We start from the raw sequence: 26,413 nt of genomic DNA, 5'->3' as shown, positions 1-26,413 counted from the left end.
TTCTTTATGACCTTATTAAAAAAAAATACTATATGCAACTTTACAGAAATACCTCCTCGAATCACGCGTGGTAGGGATGAGAAAAATGGCGCGTAACGAAAAATGTCACGCGTAGGTAACGAAAAAATGTTAAACTAAATTTTTTTCCAACCCCGATATGGCAGCCACTCGCACATGGATTTTTTTTTCAGTAATTATGTACGTAGTACATATCTGTCAACTGTGGTAATTTCCTCTCATTTTAAAATTTGTCATGTCATGTCAACTTCCATCTAATATTTTGAAAGAAAAATAAAGACAGGTGACCATAAAATGGCTGGCTGCTTGAACATAAAAAACGTTGTCAATGATTTCCTCTCAACTAGAAATTTACCTGGTGATCGTATATATGCTACTATAAATGAAAATTAATGTCAGCTAGCTGTATGACTGTATCTCGGTGCAAAGTTTGTCAGTTGGTACCTTGAAAGGTATGCAAGGTACCTACGCAAGAGCATTTATCACCTTCCCACTGAATCATATCAGATGACGAACTTTCCCTTGACATACAGCTAGGCAACGAGCTGCCGAGCAGCTATAAATACAAATCTACACAACATAACTGTTTGTTGCTTTTACAGAAAATTCTTTAAAGTAAAACCGTAACTAAATGTCACCGTAATTACAACTTATAGATTGACATCATTGCCTGCTCAATGATATATTCAAACAGCGTTTCCCAACCTGGGGTCCGCGGACCCCTAGGGTCTGCGAGCATATCCCAGGGGGACCGCAGACAAATCAATAAAATTACGAAAGCCTTTAGTGACTAGACTATTCTGACGGCCGGACTTTGTATTTTTCAGTTTTAAGATGGATGGATGGATCTGTCAAGTGATGGGTGGCTAAGCTATTTCATACAAAAACACGGCAAGAAATCAATCAATTTTTTTAATAATATAGATTGAATTCTGCGAATACTTTTTTTTGGGGGTCCGGGGATCATGTTAAGGTGGCGCTAGCAGTCCGCCATTGGAAAAGGTTGGGAAAGGCTGTATTAAAATGTGACTCAGTGTGTTCCAATTATCTTTTGATTCGAACCATTCTTAAATATACTCTCCGAAGAGCTGTTATGGCATACACATGCAGATAATAGTGATGTGTGACTCGTTAGATAAAAACATCACATAGTATTTACTAATAAATAAGGCTGATATTCGTATGATAAAAATTAGTCGTTGCCAGACAGCTAGTCATTGAGACGTAATTTTGTAAAATACCGCCGCGTAGTTTTAAATTCGAATGTGTTAAAAACGTGAAGTAAAAAAAGTAAGTGTAGTCAGTAGTTTTTTTTTTAATGTAGTATTTTGTGATCTGTGCTTTTGTTGACTAAATAAATATAAATAAATAAATATTTTAGCACAATTTTCACACTCGGCACGATCTGATCCCAAACTAAGCTTTCGCTTGTGTTATGGAAACCAGATGGCTGATAAACATAGAAATATAAATTTAAATACTTATATAGATAATTAACACCCAGACACAGAGCAAAAATCTATGTTCATCACACAAATTTTTGCCCTGGTTGGGAATCGAACCCACAACCTCTTGGTTAGAAGGCAGGCCGTCACTACAGCTACACTACAGTCAGTCAAAATAAATAGTGTTAAACTCAAACTCAAACTCAAACATTTATTTATTCAATTAGACTTCTTCGAGAAGCACTTTTGAAACGTCAATACATATTTTTAACATTTACCACCGATTCGGAAAGCAGTATCTATGGAGAAGAATCGGCAAGAAACTCCATAGTTGCTCTTTTAAATCATTTCAGTATTACAATTTAATTTTACAAAATATGTAAGTAACTGTACGTATATATCATAATATGCCAAAGAACTGTCCTGTGGTTTTTACGCGACAACCCTCCATGGGTTTTTATCTTCCATATATTCCTTAATGCTGTAATAGGCTCTCTGAACTAATACGTTTTTTACATAATTTTTAAATTTAGCACTACTAAACTCTTTAATACTATGAGGAATTCTGTTGTAAAAAAGTATACCTTGGCCCATAAATGAATTTTTAACTTTAGCTAACCGGTAAAATGGCATTTCAATTTTATTTCGGTTCCTTGTGCCATAACGGTGTCTATCTCCTACTCTTGTGTGTAAGTCTGCGTTTTTGTGTACATATAAAATATTATTAAATATATACTGTGATGGTACTGTGAGGATACCAGTATTCTTAAAGAGATCTCTTAGTGAGTCCCTAGCACGTAAATTATATATAGAGCGTATGGCTCTTTTCTATACAAATATTATAAAGAGGAAAGGTTTGATTTTTTGTTTGTTTGTTTGTATGAATTGAATAGGCTCCGAAACTACTTGGCAGATTTGAAAAATTCTTTCACTGTTGGAAAGCTACATCATTTCTGAGTGACATAGGCTATATTTCATTTTCAAAAAAAATAGGCATCCTTACTAAAATTACGATAACGTAATCCAAGGTGTGAAAAAAATATCAAAAAACTACCTTACATCGCGTGCGCTGCGAAAACTATTGATGATAGAACAAAATGATATACTACATTTTTTTAGAACACACCATTATCTACAAAAAATCAGCGGCAGCATATCTCTAACTATTACAGTCATGTCACAATAAGCGTTTTTTTATTGAAAAAAAGAAATTAAAATACCACCGCTACAAAAAGCTCTTTATTTGTACCTTGGTATTAACCCTTATCAAAATAAACGATGTATTATTTAAGACTGCTTCAATATCTTTATATTACTTTTTGAATTATTCGATTCTGACAATCCAATCAAAAGATATCACGAGTTAAAAAAAAATTAAAAAATAAACTGTATTCGGCTAGCTATGCGTTGTAAGCGTCACTCGGGCAGGGGTACGGGAGGGGGGTTAAGATCACGAAATAAACTTGCCTCGGCCTCGGTCGGCTACCTACGTGATGGACGTGTGCGGAATTTACGCTTGATAATAATTCGTTTAGTAAAATTAACAAATCTAAATGTAATGTTTAATGCCCGTGCGAAGCCGGGACGGGCCGCTAGTCTGTAATATAAATATAGTTTCTATATCTGCAGCCCTGCCCCATAGCAGAATTCCATAGGACATAATGCTATGAAAGTAGCTAAAATAAACCAATCTAGCCGTGTCTTCATCGGTGAGATGCCTTATTCTTCGAACTGCATATGCAGCTGAACTAAGCTTAGCAGCGGTGGTGGCAACATGGGCCCCCCATTGTAACTTCTCATCTAGTGTCAAACCAAGAAAAACAGTAGAATCCACAGGGTATAATACCTCCCCGTTTAAAATAATATCCCTTTTCACCTTTTTTACATTTGGAAGGATAAATTCAACACAATTTGTTTTTTTTGCATTTAATAATAAATTATTAGCAGTGAACCATTTGGATATGCGTAAAAGAGCAGAGTTTACTTCGTCAACATTTGTGTCATGTCTATCCACATTAAATATTAATGAGGTATCATCTGCAAACAGTACTATTTCACACATATCCTGCAAATAATAAGGTAGGTCATTAATATATACTAAGAACAAAAACGGTCCTAAGATAGATCCCTGCGGAACACCTATGTTAATCGGCGCACCGCGAGATTTCTCTCCATTAACAACAACGGTTTGTACCCTGTTCTGAAGATATGAAGCTATGAGGTCCTGAGATAAACCTTCAGATAAAGTAAATATTTAACTTGATAGTAACATAACGATTGTACTTATTTTTATTAATGGTGATTAATTGTTAGTATGTGATGATATAGGTACCTACTATTATTATAAAGCTGAAGAGTTTGTTTGTTTGTTTTGAAAAATTATTTCGGTGTTAGATAGCCCATTTATCGAGGAAGGCTATAGGCTAGGCGCATTGCTCCGCTCCGGTCTTAGCGTGATGATGTATACCTAGCTAGCCCATAGCACAATGCTATGTATAATTAAGTATATTTTGTGTGGCAATAATTTATTATTTACTAGAGATTTGTGGATTGTACTACCTACACCAATTTGTTAATTTACTTTATTTAAAATTCATAATCGAGACATGTTTCGGTTCCCGCACGTCACTAGACAAACTCTTTAATTAAATAAATCCATAAATAAAAAAAATCAAATTGGTAGTTTTGGAAGAAAAAAATTAATTCTCCGTGAGCTCGAAACGTCTGTTTTGGGTCTCATTTCACCTTAACTGTCGAAAGCAGCTTTTTAAAGAAATTTTAAATGCCTAAGCTAAAACAGAGAGAATCATCTTTTTATTTGTGTTTTTTTAACAAATATCCTTCCTACGAATAGGTATTATAAATGTGAAAGTTTGTGAGGATGGATGTGTATAATATTATGTGTGTTTGTTACTCTTTCACGCCAATACTACTGAACCAATTACTATGAAATTAAACACACATATAGAGGATAATTTGGATTAACACATAGGATAGGTTTTATCCCGGAAATTCCAAGAGAACGGGAACTATGCGGTTTTTTCTTTGAAAACGCGGGCGAAACCCCGGGCGCAAAACTAGTCTAAGGAATTCCACGAACTGATAGGTGATGTCATTAGGACTTTTGATAGAAATGATAAAAATATTTGTTCTGAAATTATCATGTTACAAAATAATGACATCTACAAGACTATAAGGTACTAAGAAATCTATAGTTTTTTTTGTTTATTTGCATCTAAGATTTGCATGAACACGCTAATCTCAGGAACTACTGGTCCAATTTGAAAAATCCTTTCAGTATTATATAGCCTATTTATCGATGAATGCGAAGGCTATAATATCATCGCGCTAAGACCAACAGAAGCGGAGCAATGCGGGTAAAACCGCGGGGCACAGCTAGTCCATCTAGAAAAAATCCATCAAATCGTGTAACTACATACAGGATTTTGAAGTTAACTTGCATATAAAATAGTTAAACAAAATATTAATTTATTCAATTTAAAAATGCGTAGACATCTCAATAAATTTGCTCAAAACTTAGCGGAAGAGATTGTAATTTTTTTGTGATCAATCAGTTGTTTTAAGACCTTGATAATAATTTATTAATTACGTTTTTTCATACTTCCAAGAAGGCTCAAATCAGTACCTGTATAATATTATCTTTTTAATGGAAGATTCATTAGGATTAGTCGACTTATACAGGGTGTCCCACTGTTGGTATACTAAGCTCAAAGGAGGTTATAGTTTTGCATACGCTGAGTACGTAAAAAATACTTATAAAATTCCAGACGCATTTTTTTTTCAAATAGATGAATATGACTCTATGTGTAGACCTAACAAGCCACCCACACCAAACTTTGCCATCCGCACGTAAGCTATTGTTTTCATTGATAAAATACTCACATTAGCGAAGCGGAATATGCATGCCGGCTGCGCGAAGTTAGAGAAGAAAACATAGATTTTAAGGTAAAATTTAGCAAAAAAATTTTGACGTTACGTGATCAGTGTATGAAAAACTACAAGTCCCTTCGCGCTTAGTACCTATACCGATAGTGGGACATTCTGTATAACTGAAGAAGCATTAAAGAAGGTCAATTATTAAAAAAACAAACGACGAACTATTTGTAACAGACATTTTACTAACATTTAATTTATAAAAATTTCATATAAGTACCTTTTAAATATAATGCTTCTTACAAAAGTTTTATAGTTACACTAGACAAATTGAAAATAATTATAAGCTACGCATCTAAAATAGCTGCACATATTTTATCTTCATAGATTTTTTGTTGAAAATCTAAGATCATTGACACTTAAAATCATGGCCATCTATTCCAAGCTTTACGCGCGGTACAACTCTATACCCTATTTACTATGAATTATGATCAAAATTACGCTACATAATAATATGTCATTCAGGGGATCACACATCATATCACATTATTCCTATACATATTTCTTACTAGCTGTGCTCCGCGGTTTTGCCCGCAGTGCTCCGCACCTGGGGGCCTAAACAAAAACCAAGCGTTTTCAATGCAAGCGTTTTCCGCTCACGCTAAGGACTTGACATTAGCGTGTTGATATTGGTAGACTTGGTCAGAGATGATAATATATATCCTTATAGCCTTCCTCGATAAATGGGCTATCTAACACTGAAATATTTTTAAAATCGGACCAGTAATTCCCGAGATTAGCGCGTTCAAACAAACAATCAAACTCTTCAGCTTTATAATATTAGTATAGATTTCAAGCCAGTCCTATATTACTTGCTCTGCGAAGCCAGTCTGTATTTGATCTTAGGAGACGCGGGTCGCTACAAAATTAAAAAAAAGTGTTGTTTTTTAGTGCATTTTTTTAAATTTGTTATCTGTGGAATGATAAACTGAATGCAAGAGTGAGTACCTAGGTATCTGAGTTGCGATAGTTATGTAATTTTTAATGTTTAATTGACCTTCTCGTGGTGTGATTACTAATTTTAGTTTTTATTACATTTACGCTGCGACTTTTTATAAATAAGAGCTATTTATAAATAAAAAATTAAGCATTGACCTTGGTGTAGGTACATATTATCTAATATTCTAGTATCTACCCATAGTACCTATCTGTGACTTGGATTAAGCTATGCATATTCTAATATTTAATATAGATAATATATTGTTTTAATTGTTTTCAAAATATAGACGCACAGAATTAAACGTTTTGTGCAAAATCATAATAATTATTTAGTTAATTATTTTATTTAATTAGGTTTATTATGGAGTGAGTGCGTATACACAAAACATCCAAAAAATATTACAAAAAATGCTATTTTTAAAATGTATCTTTTGTAAATAATTTGAACGCTATAAAAAAGTAAATATTCTAAGTTCTAACGAAAAAATTGATACATTTTTTGATTAAAAATCCCTATATTTTTAAGTCAGTTAAAAAGCGCATAGAGAAGCAAAAAACTTCCGTTGTTTTTGTAAACGTCGGTTAATAAACGCCGGTTAATAATAGTTACCAACACTAATATAATCTATTGACAGCGATGTATGTTTGTCCTTGTGTGTGTATGGTCAAGGTTTTATGTTGTTTGCTGTGGTTTGCGTAGTCACTCAAACAAACAAAATCTTCAGCTTTATAATATTACTAGCTTACCGCCCGCAGCTTCGCCCGCTTTGTCTAAAACCCTTATAAATTATATACTCAAATCTTCCTCTTGAATCACTCTATCTATTTAAAAAAACCACATCAAAATCCGTTGGGTAGTTTTAAAGATTTAAGCACACAAAGGGACATAGGACAGAGAAAGCGACTTTGTTTTATACTATGTAGTGAAGTGGGTAGTATATGTGGATTGAACTGTAATACAATCCCTGATATAGGTATGAACTTTCACTAATATTATATATCTTAATTCTTATCATATTATACTCGCACCTATCATGATGTAGGTACTTGACGTGCCGAACGGTTTTACCCGCGGACAAGTTTCTAAAATAGTTCATACCTACTAGCTGTCCGTTCGCGGCTTCGCCCGCTTTATCTAAAACTTATCAAATTATATACTAAAACCATCCTCTTGAATCTCTCTTATTAAAAAAACCGCATCAATATCCGTTGCTTACCTTTAAAGATTTAAACACACAGCGACCTGCGACAGCGACATCTTTATCTTTATCTTTTCTTTATATATATATAATATATATAAATCTCGTGTCACAATGTTTGTCCTCAATGGACTCCTAAACAACTTAACCGATTATAATAAAATTCGCACACCATGTGCAGTTCGATCCAACTTGAGAGATAGGATAGTTTAAACATGTAGGTACCACGGGCGAAGCCGGGGCGAACCACTAGTTGTTTTATAGGTGGTTTTATAGTAGTTACAATGTAGTTAGTGATTATAGAGGCAAATTATTACAATTATTAATTACCCTTTGACGAAACCACGACGAAACACTGTAGGTTTTAATACAATCATAGAGCCCCGTCATAAGATCATCAAGAAGTAGGTTTTGGTAACGTTTAGTGTTTTGGTATAAAAATTTTTAAATTGTAAAACTGACATAATTTAAAAGAGCAACTATGAAGTTTCTTGGGGGTTCTTCTCCGTACATACTGCTTTCCGAATCGGTGCTAAATGTTAAAAATATGTAATGACCATTCAAAAGTGCAAAAAAAAAATATGAAGTCCAATTGAATAAATAAATGTTTGAGTTTGAGTTTGAAAAAAAGTTACCCCTATATTTTCATACTGATATTTTAGCATTTTAAGGCTAAAATAATAAGTGATAATGATAAGTCTTTTCTCGATTCCAGCCCACCATGAAGTCGCTACTATTCCTCTGTCTCCTGGCGATATCCACAGCAGGTGGATACCACATTTTGTGCATCCAGAAGGTTCCATCAAAGAGCCATAACCACCTGATTAAGGGTATCGTGGATCCGTTGCTGAAAGCTGGTCATGAGGTATGTAGGATCCTACTAATAAACTAGCTGTGTCCCGCGGTTTTAACCGCATTGCTCTGCTCCTGTTGCTCTAAGCATGGTGATATATATGCCTTCCTCGATAAATGGGCTATCTAACACCGAAAGAATTTTTCAAATCGGACCAGTTCCTGAGATTAGCGCGTTCAAACAAGCAAACAAACTTAGCTATAGCTACCTAGGTATCTAATTTGTGCTTCAGCTTTATAATATTAAGTACAGATGCGAAAGTTTGTAATTATGGATGTTTGTTAATCTTTCACGCAAATACTTCTGCACCGATTACAATGAAATTTGGTATGTAGGTAGCTGAAGACCCAGATTAAGACAAAGGCTACTTTTTATCCCGGAAATCCCACGGGAAAGGAACTATGTGTACACTATCTTCCCAAAGGGCATTGAAACTTTCTGGCATATCAACCCGGCCGCCATTTTGATTTTTTTTCAAAATCGCGGCGCACGATTAAAGTTGTATGCATGGATAGAGGATACATAGACAAACAAAAAATGTCTTATAACATAGTACCCTAAAGCGTCACATTACCGAGATATTTGGAGGTAAATATTCACTTATGAGTACAACGACAAACACTAAAAATTGACTTATTACGTGTCTATATGCATAATATTATCTCCAAATAATCACTCCCAGGTAGATTATTATTAATTAACCGTTTATTGGAAGAAAGTAGGTACATTCATTACATAAAAACATACATACTTACATAAAAATGTAAGTAATGTAATGAATACCTAATTTCTTCCTGTAATAATAATAATCTACCTGGGAGTGATTATTTGGAGATAATATTATGCATATATAGACACGTAATAAGTCTATTTTTAGTGTTTGTCGTTGTACTCATAAGTGAATATTTACCTCCAAATATCTCGGTAATGTGACGCTTTAGGGTACTATGTTATGAGACATTTTTTGTTCGTCTATGTGTCCTCTATCCATACATACCACTTTAATCGTGCGCCGCGATTTTGAAAAAAAATCAAAATGGCGGCAGGTCGATATGCCAGCGTCCATACAAAAAGTTTCAAACCCCAATGCAACTGTAAACTTTATGCTTGGTAAGTTGGTTGTTTGGAAGAAATTGCTTCTTAGCAATAAAGCCGCCAATTGCTTCTGATATCCTGGTATTGTAAAATTGTGTGCAATAAAGAATAGGTATACCTAAGTATGCGGGTTTTTCTTTGAATACGTGGGCGAAAGCTAATTTAGTGTACAGGTAGATAACAGTTTCACCTACCTATATGTTTGTATGTAACCGACTCTTTTAGACTCGATTTTTACCCACTTTAAATGGACAGATTTAATTCAAACTTTGTACACTCAAGGATCGGTGACAATAAAATAATTTCATGAGTCTATGTGTGTTTTTTATAATTAAACAAGCTTTCCTTCCGCGGCTTCGCCCGCTTTGTCTAAAACCTAATAAATTATATACTCAAACCTTCCTCTTGAATCACTCTATCTATTAAAAAAAACCACACCAAAATCCGTTGCGTAGTTTTAAAGATTTAAGCATACAAAGGGACATAGGGACAGAAAAAGTGAATTTGTTTTATACTATGTACTGATATGTAGTGATTAATTAATTTATGATAATATTTATTGTTAATTTCAGGTAACATTCGTTACACATTATCCAGATGGAAAAGTTGTGAAGAATCTCAATATAATCGATGTTGGTCATCTCGAGGAATTGAAAAAAGGTAGGTATTTCATTTTTTTATATACGAATAATTTTAAGTGAAGTAGATTTTTAAAAATCTAATTGACTTTGAAATTGATTTCATTTTGAAAAAAAAAAAAGAAGATTTGGCGTATGATAGGCATTATGCAGTGGCTGTAGGGTATAAGTGTATAGGTATGTGCGCGGTGAGGGCGCCTAGGGCGCGGTACAGTGGTTGCGGTCAAGCTATAAATATCTAGTGATTATAATATAATATAGCCTCTTTCTATAAATCAACCAGACAAACAAACGAAGTCTTCAGCTATACAATATTATTTTTATAAATATATAATTCATATTCCAGACGTAGACGTGACGGATAAGAAGCATTTTACGCAAAAACTCGTCCAAGATTTCGGAACGAATCTCACTATCGCCCTCATTGATACTCCCGCTTTGAGAGACGCAATAACCAAGAGGAATTATGATGCTGTCGTCACTGAGTGGTTCTTTTCAGATGTTGAGGCTGGGTATGTTATATTATAATTAAATATTAAACAATAGAATAGAATACAATACAATAGATGACAATCCAATAAAAAACAGTACCTACAACACAAAACTATACCATACCAAAATAATACGATACAATACGACACACCACAAAACAATATAATGCAATTTTTCAGACACAGATACGTATACTTACAGACCAAACAAATAAACTATGTAACACGTTAAATATGTTCATTAAACCAAAAGGCAAAAGTCTCATTGACAATCCTGCTGTAAGGGACGCAATTACCAAGAGGAACCATAAGTGGTTCTTTTCGAATTTTGAGGCTGGGTATGTAATACATATTGTAGTATTCATACTTTGCATACTACAATACAATGCAATATTATAGTAGTTACTATACAATGAATTACAATACCATACATTACAATAGAATACAATTTAATGCAATATAATATAATATAATGCGCTTTATATGCGCAGGGTGGTTCTTTTCGGATGTTGAGGCTGGCTACGTAATTCATAGTTACTTACAATACAATAAAATACAATACAACAAAATGTTACACAATACAACACAGCACGCTTTATGAAACACGCAAAATTATACAGATAAATCAAAAAAAATAAGCAAATTATTGATACATTAAGTGGCCTTATCGCTTCTAGGCGATCTCTGTGAGGTAACAATTGCATCGGTATAGTCTGTAAGAAAAAGTTAAAGTGTTTTTTAAACTTCCAGCTACGCCGCAGTCCTCCAAGTGCCCTGGATCCTACTCAGCGGTACAGTTATGTACCCTCACTTGGAGTACACTATCGATACAGTCCGGTCTATCCCCAATGTACCCAGTTTTGTGGATAATTACTCTGTTCCCATGACTTTTGGGCAGCGGTTCATGAATGCGTTCATTTATGTTATGTCGCAAATTGATTATTGGTAAGTTTTTTTACTAAATAACGTTTATTTCATTAAATGTGAAATATTCGAGTTATTAAGTTGTTACTGTATACTAAATACTGAAAAGTTGGTCTTTTAATTTTTAGGTAACTACTTACCTAAGTATAATTATTTACAATTCTTTTAAAATTATATTTTTACGTTATTAAGCCAACAGTCTCCAAATGATTACTTTGTCTATTTTTTTATTTGTTTAATTTTTTTTTTCTGACACTAATCTCTAACAATAACTTTCATTTTTAGGAGAAACTTCCCAGTCCAAAAGGCCATTTACGAGTCCAAATTCGGTCCCATAGCCAAGGCTAGGAACGTGCCCCTCCCCCCATTTGAGGAAGCTCACAGGAATGTATCCATCTTGCTTGTCAACTCGCACCCCTCTTTCGCACCCACTAGGAGTTTACCACCCAATGTGATTGATATAGCTGGGTATCATATTGACGCTAATACACCTCCTCTGCCAAAAGTGAGTTAATTTTCTTTTATAGCTTACTAGCTTACCGCCCGCGGCTTCGCCCGCTTTGTCTAAAACCTAATAAATTATATACTAAAACCTTCCTCTTGAATCACTTTATCTATTAAAAAAAACCGCATCAAAATCCGTTGCGTAGTATTAAAGATTTAAGCATACAAAGGGACATAGGGATAGAGAAAGGGACTTTGTTTTATACTATGTAGTGATGTTTTAACGCAGTATTATTTTCAGTGTGGAATAAAAGACATATAGATGGTTTAGCGCCATCTCTTTCCAATACTCTAAATGCGAAAGTAACTCTGTCTGTTTGTCTGTTACTCAATCACGCCTAAACTACTGAACCAATTTTCATGAAATTTGGTATGGAGATGTTTTGATACCCGAGAAAGGACATAGGCTACTTTTTATCCCGGGAAAATGACGCAATCCCGGAAATCCCACGGGAACGGTAACTATGCGGGTTTTACTTTGACTGCGCGGGCGAAGCCGCGGGCGGAAATCTAGTACTTCATAGTTGGATCAGTACTTCCAAAGATTACATACAAACACGGGAAGTTTTCTTTATATAAAGTGTTTTTATCGTTACCTCGTGATTACCGCTCTTAGCATACAAATTGATCATAATAAATATTCAGTAAGGAATTGTAATGTTATCGTATTATAAACCACAGGACGTTTAAAGCTAGCGCGCAAGAGCAACTTACCTTTGTCTCCGCAACTATTTTGTCTCTCCCATCAACTCTATGGGGAGTTGCGTCGCTGCGTGCGCGCACTTCCTTACTAGCCCATAGAGTTGATGGGAGAGACAAAATAGTTGCGGAGACAAAAGTTGCTCGTGCGCGCTAGCTCTTATTCATAAATCCAAAATTGCCACCATTCTTCCACTTTTCCTAATAAAAACAACATATCCAGGACCTCCAAGAACTCCTAGATGCTTCCCCACAAGGCGTCATCTACTTCAGCATGGGTTCCGTATTGAAAGCGTCACAAATAAAAGAAAAAATCAGAAGAGATCTGGCCCAAATGTTCGGTGAACTGAAACAGACTGTTCTCTGGAAGTTCGAGGAGAAAATCGAGGGTCTTCCGAAGAATATTCATCTGAGACCTTGGATGCCACAGTCTAGTATACTTGGTAAGTAATTTCTTGAATAACTTATATGCTGATTTATTAAAGCAGACATTTTTAGATACATTTTTTAATGGACATATTATGTAGAATTAATTTCGACTGGTTTTTATACAAACTTCTTCAGAGAAGAGCAAGAAAATTTTTGGAAAGCCTGTAGTTGTATTATTATTTTAAAGTTCTAAGTTCTAACTATATCACCATTTCTTGAATTTATTATTATAAAACGTGTTCTAATAATATCGCATTTAAAATAATTGGACCATTACCATAGATATTTATTTTTGATTCGAAAATTCCCTACTTAGTTCAAATCAAAAATCATATCAAAACAAACTCTTTTAATATTATATAGCCAAAATAAATGCTCTAATTTTCTGGAATCATCGTGTTATGAAATTACCTATGATTTGAGTCTATATTAATCTTATCCATGTTTTACTTTCTAGCCCACCCTAACGTCAAGCTATTCATAACCCACGGTGGTCTTCTCAGTACCCTGGAATCCTTACAATATGGGGTACCCTTACTATCGATACCGGTGTTTGCAGACCAGCCAGCTAACGCCCACCGCAGTTTGGTAGCCGGTCTTGGTCTAAAGGTGGAGTTCTCTGAGGATATGGGTCCGGAACTGAAGATCGCTTTGAATGAAATGATGATGAATGATAGGTGAGTTGAAGATTTTCAAGTGATTGTGAGATTTACGTGTTGATAAAACTCACTGAAATACATATCGAGGAAGACCAAAGCTCCGTTGGTTGGATGGCGTGGAACAGGACTTAAAAACGATAGATGTGAAAAATTGGAGAACCCGGGCAAGGTCTAGTATTGTCTGGAAGAAAATACTAGACCAGGCCAAGGCCCACTCGCGACTGTAGAGCCTCAGATGATGATGATGAAAACTCACTGATGAATACCTACTATATAATAACTATATAATATAATATATTCTAAGTTAATATTATTATAAATGCAAAAGTAACTCTGTCTGTTACGCTTTCCCGCTTAAACATCTCAACCGATTTTGATGAAATTTGACACAGACAATCTTTAAACCCCGAGAAAGAATTGCGACCTAACTTTTATTGCGAAATAAACCACGGGCGAAGCCGGGGCGCTAGTATTAGTATTTAATATTTCGTTTTTCTTACAGTTATTACAACCAGGCGAAATACCTTTCTAAGTTATTCCGCAACCGGCCTACAAAACCCGCTGACCTGATCACACATTACATTGAATTGGCCATCGAAAGCAAGGGTAAGAACTGATTTAAAGTTGGTGTTGTAGATATGCTTCATAATATTATTATAAAGAAATAATATTTTTGTGTGTTTTACGATATTATTAAAACACTACTCAATCTTTTATTTTTTTATAAGTACCTAAGTACTCTATTGGAAATAAGCTAAATTTTATTGAGTACTAGCTGTGCCTCGTGGTTTTACCCGCGTTGCTTCGCTCATATTGGTCTTAGCGTAATAATATATATAATATAGCCTTCCTCAATAAATGGGCTATCTAACACCGTAAGAATTTTCCAAATCGGACCGGTAGTTCCTGAGATTAGCGCGTTGCAACAAACAAACTCTTCAGCTTTTTAATATTAGTATAGTTAAGAGTTTTTTTTTATGAAAAACTATATTTATCTAATATTATTTTCAGGTGCTTACCATCTCCGATCATCGGTGAATCAGTACACGTGGTATGAAAACTGGATGTTAGACATAATATTTGTAATTCTAGCTGTATTGTTTGTTATTTTCTACACTATTAAGAAAGTTATTACATCATTTATGAGCAAAGGCAAGAGTAAGAAACAGAAGAAGAATTAAAATATTTTTATTTATAAGCTACAGTTCGTCAAAGAACAACAACATAACCTAAAAAAATGTATTCACTAAATAGTCCAATAGGTATTTTTTTAAATAAATTTATTAAAATAAATATACTTAGTACCTATAAAATTCGATGTGCCAATTAGTATATATATTAATTATTATATTTTATACAGATAATGTTTCGATAGGTAAACTGTAACACATTTTTTACATGCGTGAAATGTCATTTTGGCAGTGCCAGTTGGACTTTTAAAAATACAAAATTGGGTATTGCTGTTGAACGTGTGTTGAACCCAAGTTGAACCAATAGATAATCCAATTTATGTACTTCGTTAAAGCACTTCTTAGTAAATTAAAAATAAAATATCTTGTGTAAGTATATTCTTAAAACATAACATGAAAATTTAAAATAGATTTTTACTTACATGCATTTAAATATTTATATACCTAAAGCAATTTTTATATTTTTTACTATTAATTAACAAAGCCACTAAAATACCTTTAGTAAATACAGTAAGTCTTAAGTAATTAAATCTATAGTATGAAGCTTTGATAATAATGTTTCAAAAAGATAACTCTTTAAGATTTTTAATAAGACTTTGGACTAGATTTACAGCCAAGAGATTATTTGAAATGTTTTTATCAAAAGTTATTTGCCTTGTTATTGTAGGTAGATAATTTGTTAAAAAAAAAATTACGAACGAAATAATTATTAGATATTAAGTGAAAAACCTATAAGAGAGTGTGCAAAAATTATTAAACGTTATTATTATTATGTATTTGATTTAAACATTTAAATCGCACAATATTTTTATCTAAGGTTTTATAATTTTGCGCGCCAATTGCCAAAACAATAATTATTATTGTTTTTTAATCTATAATCATGGCATGTACATGTTTTTGATTATCTCTTTTTTCCTCTATTTCTTAAATAAAAAAATAAAATTGAAAACGTAAGAAAATATTTGGTATACTTAATGTGATGTAAATAACATTTTATATGAGGAGTGTAAGGAGTTATGTTATTTATAATTGTTGTAATAATAACGAAATATACATTATTAATTATTATTATGTTTTTGTGTATTATTTCTTCCCTTAAATCAAATGTACCGAAGTTATACTTTCCTACTCGATTTAAAATTTGAATTGAATATGCGTAAATATAAACGCCTGTAATGAACACTCCTAGTTGACTTGCTATACTCTTTTGTAAGGCGTAAAAAATTCATTTTAAGTTTTGCTGATAATATTAATAAAACATTTATAATAATTTATATTATGAACTAGCGGTCCGCCCCGGCTTCGCCCGTGGAACATATTTACGTTTTCTCTACATAAGAACCATCCTCGTACTTCAAGGAATATAATAAAAAAAGAATTAACGAAATCGGTTCAGCCGTTCTCAAGTTATGCGCTTACCAACACATTTTGGGATTCATTTTTATATTATAGATTATAATGATCATAATATTTCCGTTTTTATGGAAAAATATTTAAAAGGAAACCAAATAAAAGACACTAATATATTATTTCATATATTTTATTACAATTATCACTTTGTATTTACAAAATATATCTATCGAAGTACAATTATTGAGTTTTCTTCTTACTAGAACTAAGTTTTTGTTTCAGGAACATAATTATTATCCTAATTACATAGTAAACTATGTATAGAATAATCAAAATAACTAAGGCTATATCCAGCATCCATAATTCGTACCACTTGTATAGTTTGACAGGTGAACGAAGATGGTATGCACCTAGAACAATATAAATTAATTAATATTGTTTAAAAAAATAAAACACGCTTTAATCTTATATCTTAATATTATATAATTGTATTATCACCGATCCTTGATAAATGTACAAAGTTTGAATTAAATTTGTCCGTTTACAGTGGGTCAAAATCAAGTCTAAAGGAGTCTGTTAAGTGTTACATACACATATATATTCAAGTGAAGCTAATAAAAGCGTGGTACAAATCTTTTAATTTTAAGTTTGATAGTATCTAAATCCTAAGTAATATTATAAAGTATAATTAATGTGAAAGTATTCCGTCTTTCCGTCTGTTTGTCTTTTCTTCACGCCTAAAATACTGAAGCGATTTGGATGAAATTTGCTACAAAAATAGTTTCAGAATTGATAATTTATCCCAGAAATCCCATGACAACAGGTACTAAACTAGTTTTCCTTTGATTATGCACGCGGGTCTGCCAGTCCGTTAATACCTAAAAAATTACTGCACCGATTTTCATCCTGTTTTCACCAGTAAATAATTGTCCTTACCTTGACTCTCAATAGCTATTTCGATATAATACGTTATCAGCTCTGATGGATGTATTGGCCGTTTCAAAAACACGTTTGAGAGGAATTTCGCCTTTTTATAATATCTGAAAAAGATATAGGTAATTACAGGTATTTACATTTTTTATTTGAGTAAGTATGTAAATATTTTGTATTACTTTAAGATCTATAATAATAAGTGCCTAATGTTGATAATTTGACGGCATTATTGAAGACTTTTGAAAGAAAATTTAATGTGCCGAAAAATCTGCTTTTGTTATTTTATCGTCTAGAGTCTAGAATAAATAGGATAGGAACATTGAAAATTTTATTTGCAGACTGTCTGACGCATTCTGAAAACATAAACCCTCATAGTTTGATAATATTAAGTTTTCTTAACACTTTTTTTACAAACTATACAAATGATTCTATGTCCCTTAAACATCCTTCCTTTTTTTCACCAACTTCTTAACGATTTATTTATCCTCTGAATATACTTGACGCTTTTTCAACCTTTTTTCAACCATTTAAAATTCCCCTGAGTTTTCCCTACCCTCCTGTTTAAAAGACCTATCTTTCTTGTCCAAAACATACTTATCATTGGTCAACATTTCGTCCAACGCTGACTTTAATGCTGGAGCCATGTCTGGAGAGAAGTCCACCTTCAGAGCGTGCCCAGCGGCCACACTGCGTTGCACATTGCCCGGCTGGTCTCCGAACATTGGTATCGCTAGTAAGGGCACCCCATATTCTAGCGACTCTATTACACTGAGCAACCCACCGTGGGTTATGAAGACTTTAACGTTGGGGTGCGCTGAAAAAAGGGGGATTTTTAGTTTGGTAGCATTATAAATTAGAAAAGATTCGATCGTGAGACGGGATTCGAGCGTATTTAGAATTTAGATTTTGCCGCGGTACGGCGTTACGTGTATTTATTTCTAAAAAGATGACAAGAATGAGTTTCTAAATTTTAAAACAAGGAATTAATGTTTATCGGTTTGTCTCTTTGGATATTGGTTACAAGAAAGTAAGGGATGTGAAAAAATTCCACGGAACCGAGAACTATGGCAAATATCAAAAATGTAGCTAATAATTGGCTCTTTTTTCTTTGCTCATTTTCACTCATTACCTCAGAGCAATAAACCTATTATTGCTCTGAGCTCATTACAATTGAATAATGCCATCTCACTTTAACATCTAATCTTTTTAAGCGCGTATAATAAGTCGGTTACCTTTTTCTAAGCCTTTTTTACTTGCTAATATAGATAATAGTGCGAAACAACGCATTTAAACCATCATTCGCATACTGACGGAAATATCATATTAGTATCGTATTTGTTTTGCTTATGTAGGTTTATATCACTCGTGTATGATGAGAAATTTAACCATACTACGTATAGTTTGATTATGTTGCTTTAGATCTGGTGATAAAGTTTATCAAATTTAGTCTGACTATTTCAGAAAGAGCACAAACAGTAAAAAATATTTTTGGCTTGTTCTATACTGTGACTTCCATTTATTATTTTGCTATGTTTTTGCACAAACAGAAACAGACACATTATTTTATTTTATTATTTTTGGATTACCCAGTGATCAAAATAATATAAGCTATACGCAAGCAGCTTCGCGCGCGTATTCAAAGGAAAACCCTTACAGTTCCCGATCCCGTGGGAATTTCGGGATAAAACTATTATATGTGTTATATAGCTTGACCGCAGTGGCTATATCTATAGGGGGAGAGTACCGACCGTTCCTTTCGTAACTTTTAACTCTTGCTCTTTCTTACCCGGTCCCCGCCTCACCCGGTCCCCGCCACTGCGGTCAAGCTATAATCCAAGTTCCCTACCCTCTATGTATATGCAATGGATGTATTCTAAAAGAGTTGGAACAGGTGCCGGTGAACATACAGGGGAAGCTAAAGCGTATCAAAAATAGGCTCTTTAAACTACTCCATCTCACCAAGTATACTAGACTGCGGCAACCAATTTCGTATGTGGACGTTCTTTGGCAACCCTTTAATGTCTTCGTCGAATTTCCACAAAACAGTCTGCTTTAAACTGCCGAATAGTTCTATTAGGTCTTTCCTGGTTTTTTCGTTGAGTTGAGAAGACTTGACTACCGAGCCCATGCTGAAGTAGATATATCCTTGAGTGGAAGAATCCAGGAGGTCTTGTAGGTCCTGAAAGGAAGACATCCTTAATACATAGATGTACCAATATTATAAAGCTGAAGAGTTTGTTTGTTTAGTTGAATATTATAGTTCAGGATACATCGACCATTTTTGCAAGTGACTACTATCAAGCTAATTTTCCGTTGGTAGCTTTATTTTGATGAGACGCCCAATAATTTCGTGTACGAAACTCTCGATTGTGGTAGCTAACAGAGATAACAAGGATAAAAAATTTTGATTTGATGGTTCTCTCTGAACCGATTACAATGAAATTTAGCGCACATATAGAGGGTAACTTGGATTAACACAAAGGATAAGTTTTATCCCGGAAATCCCACGGGAACGGGAACTATGCGGGTTTTCCTTTGAAAACGTGGGTGAAGCCGCGGGCGGAAATCTAGTGTATTATAAATTACATTATATATATGTATTGCATTAGCTTTTGTATGTGTTACACGTTCTTTTAAACGGACATAACTTTTAACCTCACCTAGCGGTACACATCTCTTCTAATATATAAAAATCAATGCCACTTTTCGTTGTAATTCCATAACTCGAGAACGGCTGAACCGATTTCGATAATTCTTTTTTTATTATATTCCTTGAAGTACGAGGATGGTTCTTATGTAGAGAAAACGTAAACATGTACCACGGGCGAAGCCGGGGCGGACCGCTAGTATTATATAAAATTCCCGTGTCACAATGTTAGTTACCATACTCTTCCAAAACGGCTGCACCGATTCTTATGAAATTTTCTGTGCATAGGTCTGAGAATCGGCCAACATCTACTTTTCATACCCCTAATTGATAAGAGTAAAGCAGAACAACGTCTGCTGGGGCAGCTAGTCTATTTATAAAACTCGCCTATTTGCCTCACAATCCTTGTAAATATAAGTACAAATCTATTGTTTTATAGTTCTTTAAAAAAACTATCACATCACTATTAAGTATAAACAAAGAATCTATTAATTAGGTATCATTTATCATTCGGGTCGCAGTACCAACATTCATTATCTCAATGGCTACATATAAACAACGAGTCTAAAAAACAGTAGTTCACTCGACGTTCAAATAGACGGTCACCATGCGTGTACTACTGTACGTCACGTGTCTGGCTTTAACTACAACCGTGTGTAAATCAGCAAAGATTTTAGGAGTGTTTCCAGCACCAGTGTACAGTCACCAACAAGTGTTTCGACCGTTTGTCGAAGAATTGGCGAGGCGGGGACACGAAGTCACTTTTATTACACCTTTTCCCATGGAAGAAAGTGTAAAGAACTTAAAGCAGATATCAATTCAAGCTAGCGTTGAAGAAATTAAATTTGCCGCTCTAAAAGATGAATTGAAAGACGCAGACGATATTGTGGCACAGCAGAAAGTCGCGTTTAGAGCTATATACAAGATGTTTGATAGATTACTGGGGAATGATTTAAAAGACTTCGTAAATAGCAAGGAAAAGTTTGATATAGTTTTAGTAGAGGCTTGTGTGCGGTTGAACCTCGTGTTCGGCCATATATTCAATGCACCAGTGATTCAAGTCAGTTCCTTCGGCGGAGTATTTGATACTTTCGAAATGATGGGAGCTCCCACACATCCCCTGTTATACCCGTTGGCTATTCGCGAAAAATTCAAGAATCTAACATATGTTGATAAAATACAAGAAGTAGTAGGACTTTACGATGTAGTAAAAGTTTATGAGGACTGCGAAAAGCCAGAAGACGATTTATTGAAGAAACATTTGGGATCTAATTTTCCCAGTTTGAAAGAATTGAAACAAAATGTTGCTATGGTTTTTCTAAATGTGCATCCTATTTGGGATTCTAATAGACCTGTACCACCTAATGTTGTTTATTTAGGAGGTCTGCATTTGAGAAAAGTAATGGAATTACCTAAGGTAAGAAATTTAATATTTTTGAAGTGAACTTCTTTGGGCGCGTGGAGAGTAAAATTTCAAGGCCGTGTCATTGTAATACTGTCATGTCATACCTAATCGTCTAATCACAACCAACTACATAGTATAAAACAAAGTCGCTTTCTCTGTCCCTTTGTATGCTTAAATCTTTAAAACTACGCAACGAATTTTGATGCGGTTTTTTTAATAGATAGAGTAATTCAAGAGGAAGGTTTAAGTACCTATACAATTTATTAGGATTTAGACAAAGCGGGCGAAGCCGCGGGTGGTAAGCTAGCAATATTATAAATGCGAAAGTTTGTGAAGATGGATGTATGTGAATGTGTATGTATGTTTGTTACTCTTTCACGCAAATACTACTGAACCGATAACAATGAAATTTAGCACACATATAGAGGGTAACTTGGATTAACACATAGGATAGGTTTTATCCCGGAAGTCCCAAGGGAAGGGGAACTATGCGGGTATTTCTTTGAAAACGCGGGCGAAGCCGCTTGCGGAAATCTAGTATAATATAATTATTATAATTCATTGACTCTATTACGGTATTACGTAATTAATGTTAGATAATTATTGTATAATAATGTTTACATACCTACTGATTACTGCACTCATTTTGATATCGTTTTGTTATAATTTATTGTAAACTTGAATAATAATGATTATAAATAATAATGAAACGAATTAACATATCATCATCATCATCATTAAACTAATTAATATATCTGTTTAAGAATCGTTTTCACGTGTAACTATGTAGTAATAAAATAATGAATAGGGCAGTGACCAAAAACATCGCCTTACTCCATGACGTGACGGTATTGCCATGACGCGACCTTGAAATTTTACTCTCAACGCGCTTAAAGAAGTTTCACTTCAAAAACAAATCTCTAAAATCTAACGTATGTAAAACTAGTGCCAACTGCCACGCGGTTTCTCCCGTGGACGAACCCGCGTGCAAAATCTAGTATTTCTATATTATTCCTCTAAAGTTTCATCCATTTCCAAGATTATGAAAGAAGACAAAAATCCATACATCCATCTATCCATACTCACAAACTTTCGCATTTAGAGGTATAATATGCTGAGCACTTTTCACTACTGCCCATAGTGAAAAGTTGGCACAACAAAATATGTTCGTCGATGTTTGCCGCCATTCCGGTGACTGAATAAACGATATACAATGACGGCCGATCATAGACACTTAGACATTTATTCGCTCAATCGCCCAAACGAAATGTTTTCGCCACAGAGCATATTATATACAACTTTTGGACATCATTCATCGGGGTCATAACGGCCGGCCAGTCCTCCCTTTTTCAATTCAGGCATACCATATTCCTTCCTTCCTCCACAGTGGTGACCCCTGACAGTTCACAACTTCCTGTCTATCCATGATGTTCTTCCATCCTCCACAATGATATTGTTTTTAATCGCCCTTAGAGCATGTTGGTTTAATGCTCTAAGTAATCGCCCAACGCTGCCCATTGTGAAGAGGGCCCATTAGTATACCTATTAATATGTTCTCGCTCTGTATAGCTTGGCTAAAAATATCATTGTTCCCGTATCACAATGATAATGTGGGTCAACTGCGGTGTCGAATGTGTGTTTCATCGCGATAGGTACATGCAGTGGGTCGTCGACAAGAGTAAATAGTGAAAATCGATAATAATAATTAACGAATATTGTATTAATCAGTATTTAATCTGTGCTTATAATATTATGAACAGGAGATATTAAATTTGTATTATTACGATTTAATTCAAAAACATTTATCAATCAACATAACTATCAATTTTAAAGTAATTTTAAAATTAGTAAAACATAATATATTTTTCTTAACCATTAGGTCACCCTATCTTTTAATCATGGTCAACTTGAGCGAAACTAGAGCAAGCGGCTAGTTTAATGGTAAAAACTTTAATGGTATTACCACAAAACAATTTAAACACAGTCTAACTTAAACCAGGGATCTGTCACTTTAATAGTTGTCTATGTGAAATACGACAAAACGATAAACCCTGTCGAAAGTTTTTTGTGGAAAGACAGTAAAGTTTTAACCAATTCATTTTAAATTCATCTATCACTCCATCTCCATCCATTATATCACTGGCTGAAAATCAGCGTACTTACTGCATTTGATTGGTCAGCTTTTGCTAAACCTGCTGTTATTATCATAGATTCTGTATACATTATGATTTTCGTTGAAATAGGGTTTTAGAGATCCGTACGCAACGGGCTAAAACGGGACCCTATTACTAAGACTTTGCTGTGCGCATGGACGAATATCTGTGCGTCTGTCTGTGCTGTACTGTCTGTGCTCACTGGCTGTATCTAACGTATCCCTTAGTATCGCGAGTTCGACTCCCACTAGACCAATTTTGTCTAATTTTTAACCGACTTCAAAAAAAAGGAGGAGGTTATCAATTCGGCCGGTATGTTTTTTTTTCTTTTTAAAGTGAAACTTTTATTACTTACATCGTCTCAAACTTTTTGGTCTGTGTAGCGCATGTCGCGTGACGCACGATACGTACGATAATTATCGTACAAATACGATAATTTTTCTTTAAATGTCTATAGTGTGAAAAAAAGTTTCACTTTTACCGTGGTTTCATAAAATCACACAACATTTTTTTTATTTATGTACACCGATTACTCCGAGGTTTCTGAACCGATTTACGTGATTCTTTTTTTGTTCGATGCGGGATGGTGTCGAATTGGTCCCATAAAAATTTTATTAGGATAGGCCCAGTAGTTTTTATTTTATGAGCATTTTTGTCTGTATTTGTAAATGTTGCAAGTGCAAGTTTGAAGTCGGTTGTTTTTAACGCAGTTATATTTAGGATTCATTTCCAGGATTTAAAAGCCAAGCTCGACGCCGCTAAAAACGGCGCTATATACATGAGCTTCGGCAGCACAATCAGCTCCTCAATATTCAACATGGCGAAGTTAAACATGTTTCTGCGAGTGGTCTCCAAACTGCCATATACTGTATTCTTGAAATGGGATGCCGATGTGGACAATGTACCGGAAAATGTGGTAGTGGGGAAATGGTTTCCTCAGCGCGATCTTCTTAGTGAGTATTTGAAGGTATTTTTAATGTACCTAACCTGTACTTCTAAAGTCCCTTTCGAGGATAAAATTACGAAATATTTTTTTGGAGTCGGTTGAAATACAAGGTTCATGTTCTATGTGCTTCTGAGGTTTGAAGGCAATAAATCCATACTAATATTATTTAAATGCGAAAGTAACTCTGTCTGTCTGTCTGTTACTCAATCACGCCTAAACTACTGAACCAATTTTCATGAAATAGATAATAAGATATTTTGATACCCGAGAAAGGACATAGGCTACTTTTTATCCCGGGAAAATGACGCAATCCCGGAAATCCCACGGGAACGGGAACTATGCGGGTTTTTCTTTGAATGCGCGGACGAAGCCGCGGGCGGAAAGCTAGTAAAAAATATAAAAAGACATTGATAACACTGAAGGTAAATAAATTATAAATTATAAATTGGTTACTGATCTAAATCTTATACTATGTGAAAACACTTTAAACTTTTAATTAAATTAAAAATATTATTTATTATCCCCCTTATCGTCATTACTTTTCTTCAAGCACTTTAGTCAGTCAAATCAAGTACTTTGTTGACAAACTTATATAATTAAATTGTGTGGTTAGGTTATCATTTCTATGCCTTTTATTTATTGAAAGTAACTTGCCAAAGAAAATCGTAAAACTTCACAAAACTACCCTTAAAAATATCCAACGTATCAAAAAAACCTCAAAATTATCTATAAGTCCCCGAAAATTTTCCAGAACACCCTTCTATCAAGTTATTCATCACGCAAGGCGGTCTCCAATCAACCGACGAAGCTATCGACGCTGGCGTCCCACTTGTGGGCGTGCCGATACTGTGGGACCAGTGGCTTAACGTGGACAAGATTGTAGAACTGGGCATTGGAGTCATGTGCAATATACGTGACGTCACAGAGGACAGCTTTAGGGCGGCTATAGATACCGTTCTTAAGGATAGAAGGTAAATATTTCTTCTTTGTATATGGTTCCAGCTAATAGAGAAGGTAAATGCGATTGAAGATATTCAATCTGTACTATCAAGGATAGGATACTGTGGCTAAATTTGGACAAGGTGACGTCACAAACGATAGCTTTAGAACGACTATAGATACCTTAAGTTCTTAAGGATAGGAGGTAAATATTTAGAGATTCAATCTACGTATAGGTACGAATAGGAATGGGATACTGTGGGACTAGAAGCTAAATGCGGACAAGATGACGTCACAAAGGAGAGCTTTAGAGTGGCTATAGATACCGTTCCTAGGGTACAAGGTGAAAAAATTAAGAGATTCAATCTATGCTATTCTTTAACATATAATATTATTATCTATACTTTTATATTTTTTCTGCCTTGAGCATGAAGTTGAACTAAAAAAACCGCTTAATCGAGTAACATGTACATTCTATCTACAAGTGTTCGCTAAAATTTATCAAATAAGGATGGCGCCACTATCGCAAAAGTGTTAATCCTTTTAGGTAAACTCCAATAGCTTTTAATCAAGTCAATCAAGTCTTTTCGTGCTAACTTCACACCTATTTATACTACCTATAAGGAATTCTTCGCAGTTCGCTCTCCAAAACCACATCGGTTCTCGTACAGAGTTTCATCCTTTCTCAACGCTCCAAACTTTTCCTTTTTTATTGCAGATACAAAGAAAACATAGACAACCTACGAACTGTCATCAACGACCAACCACAGACTGCCCTAGAACGCGCCGTGTGGTGGACGGAATACGTCATACGTCACAAAGGCGCGAAACATTTAAGATCTCCCGCCTTCGACATATCAGTGAAAGACTATTATGAAATTAAACTTGTATTATCTGTAATTTTAGTTTTTACACTCGTTTTAGGTTCAATTTATAAGCTGTGTGCGATAGTGTTATCAATATTTAAAAGAAAAAATAAGGTAGAATAATATTAAATAATTAA

General features: G+C 34.4%; 1 protein-coding gene across 1 annotated transcript; it reads left to right on the top strand.

The window, feature by feature from the left end:
* Nucleotides 1–1,180: 1,180 nt before the first annotated feature.
* Nucleotides 1,181–26,413, top strand: LOC123702557. Its single transcript, XM_045650334.1, has 14 exons — nt 1,181–1,308; nt 8,271–8,420; nt 10,076–10,163; nt 10,488–10,653; nt 11,383–11,577; nt 11,842–12,061; nt 12,983–13,202; nt 13,646–13,865; nt 14,350–14,453; nt 14,859–15,025; nt 20,566–21,384; nt 24,259–24,478; nt 25,223–25,442; nt 26,129–26,413. Exons 2-14 carry the CDS (start codon nt 8,277–8,279, stop codon nt 26,397–26,399), a joined length of 3,054 nt encoding a protein of 1,017 aa, XP_045506290.1. The 5' UTR covers nt 1,181–1,308; nt 8,271–8,276; the 3' UTR covers nt 26,400–26,413.

Source organism: Colias croceus, chromosome 23, assembly GCF_905220415.1.
Source record: "Colias croceus chromosome 23, ilColCroc2.1".
In the NCBI taxonomy this organism is placed as follows: domain Eukaryota; kingdom Metazoa; phylum Arthropoda; class Insecta; order Lepidoptera; family Pieridae; genus Colias; species Colias croceus.
Note: the sequence above shows the minus strand (reverse complement) of the source record. Positions and strands in the feature narration are given on the sequence as shown.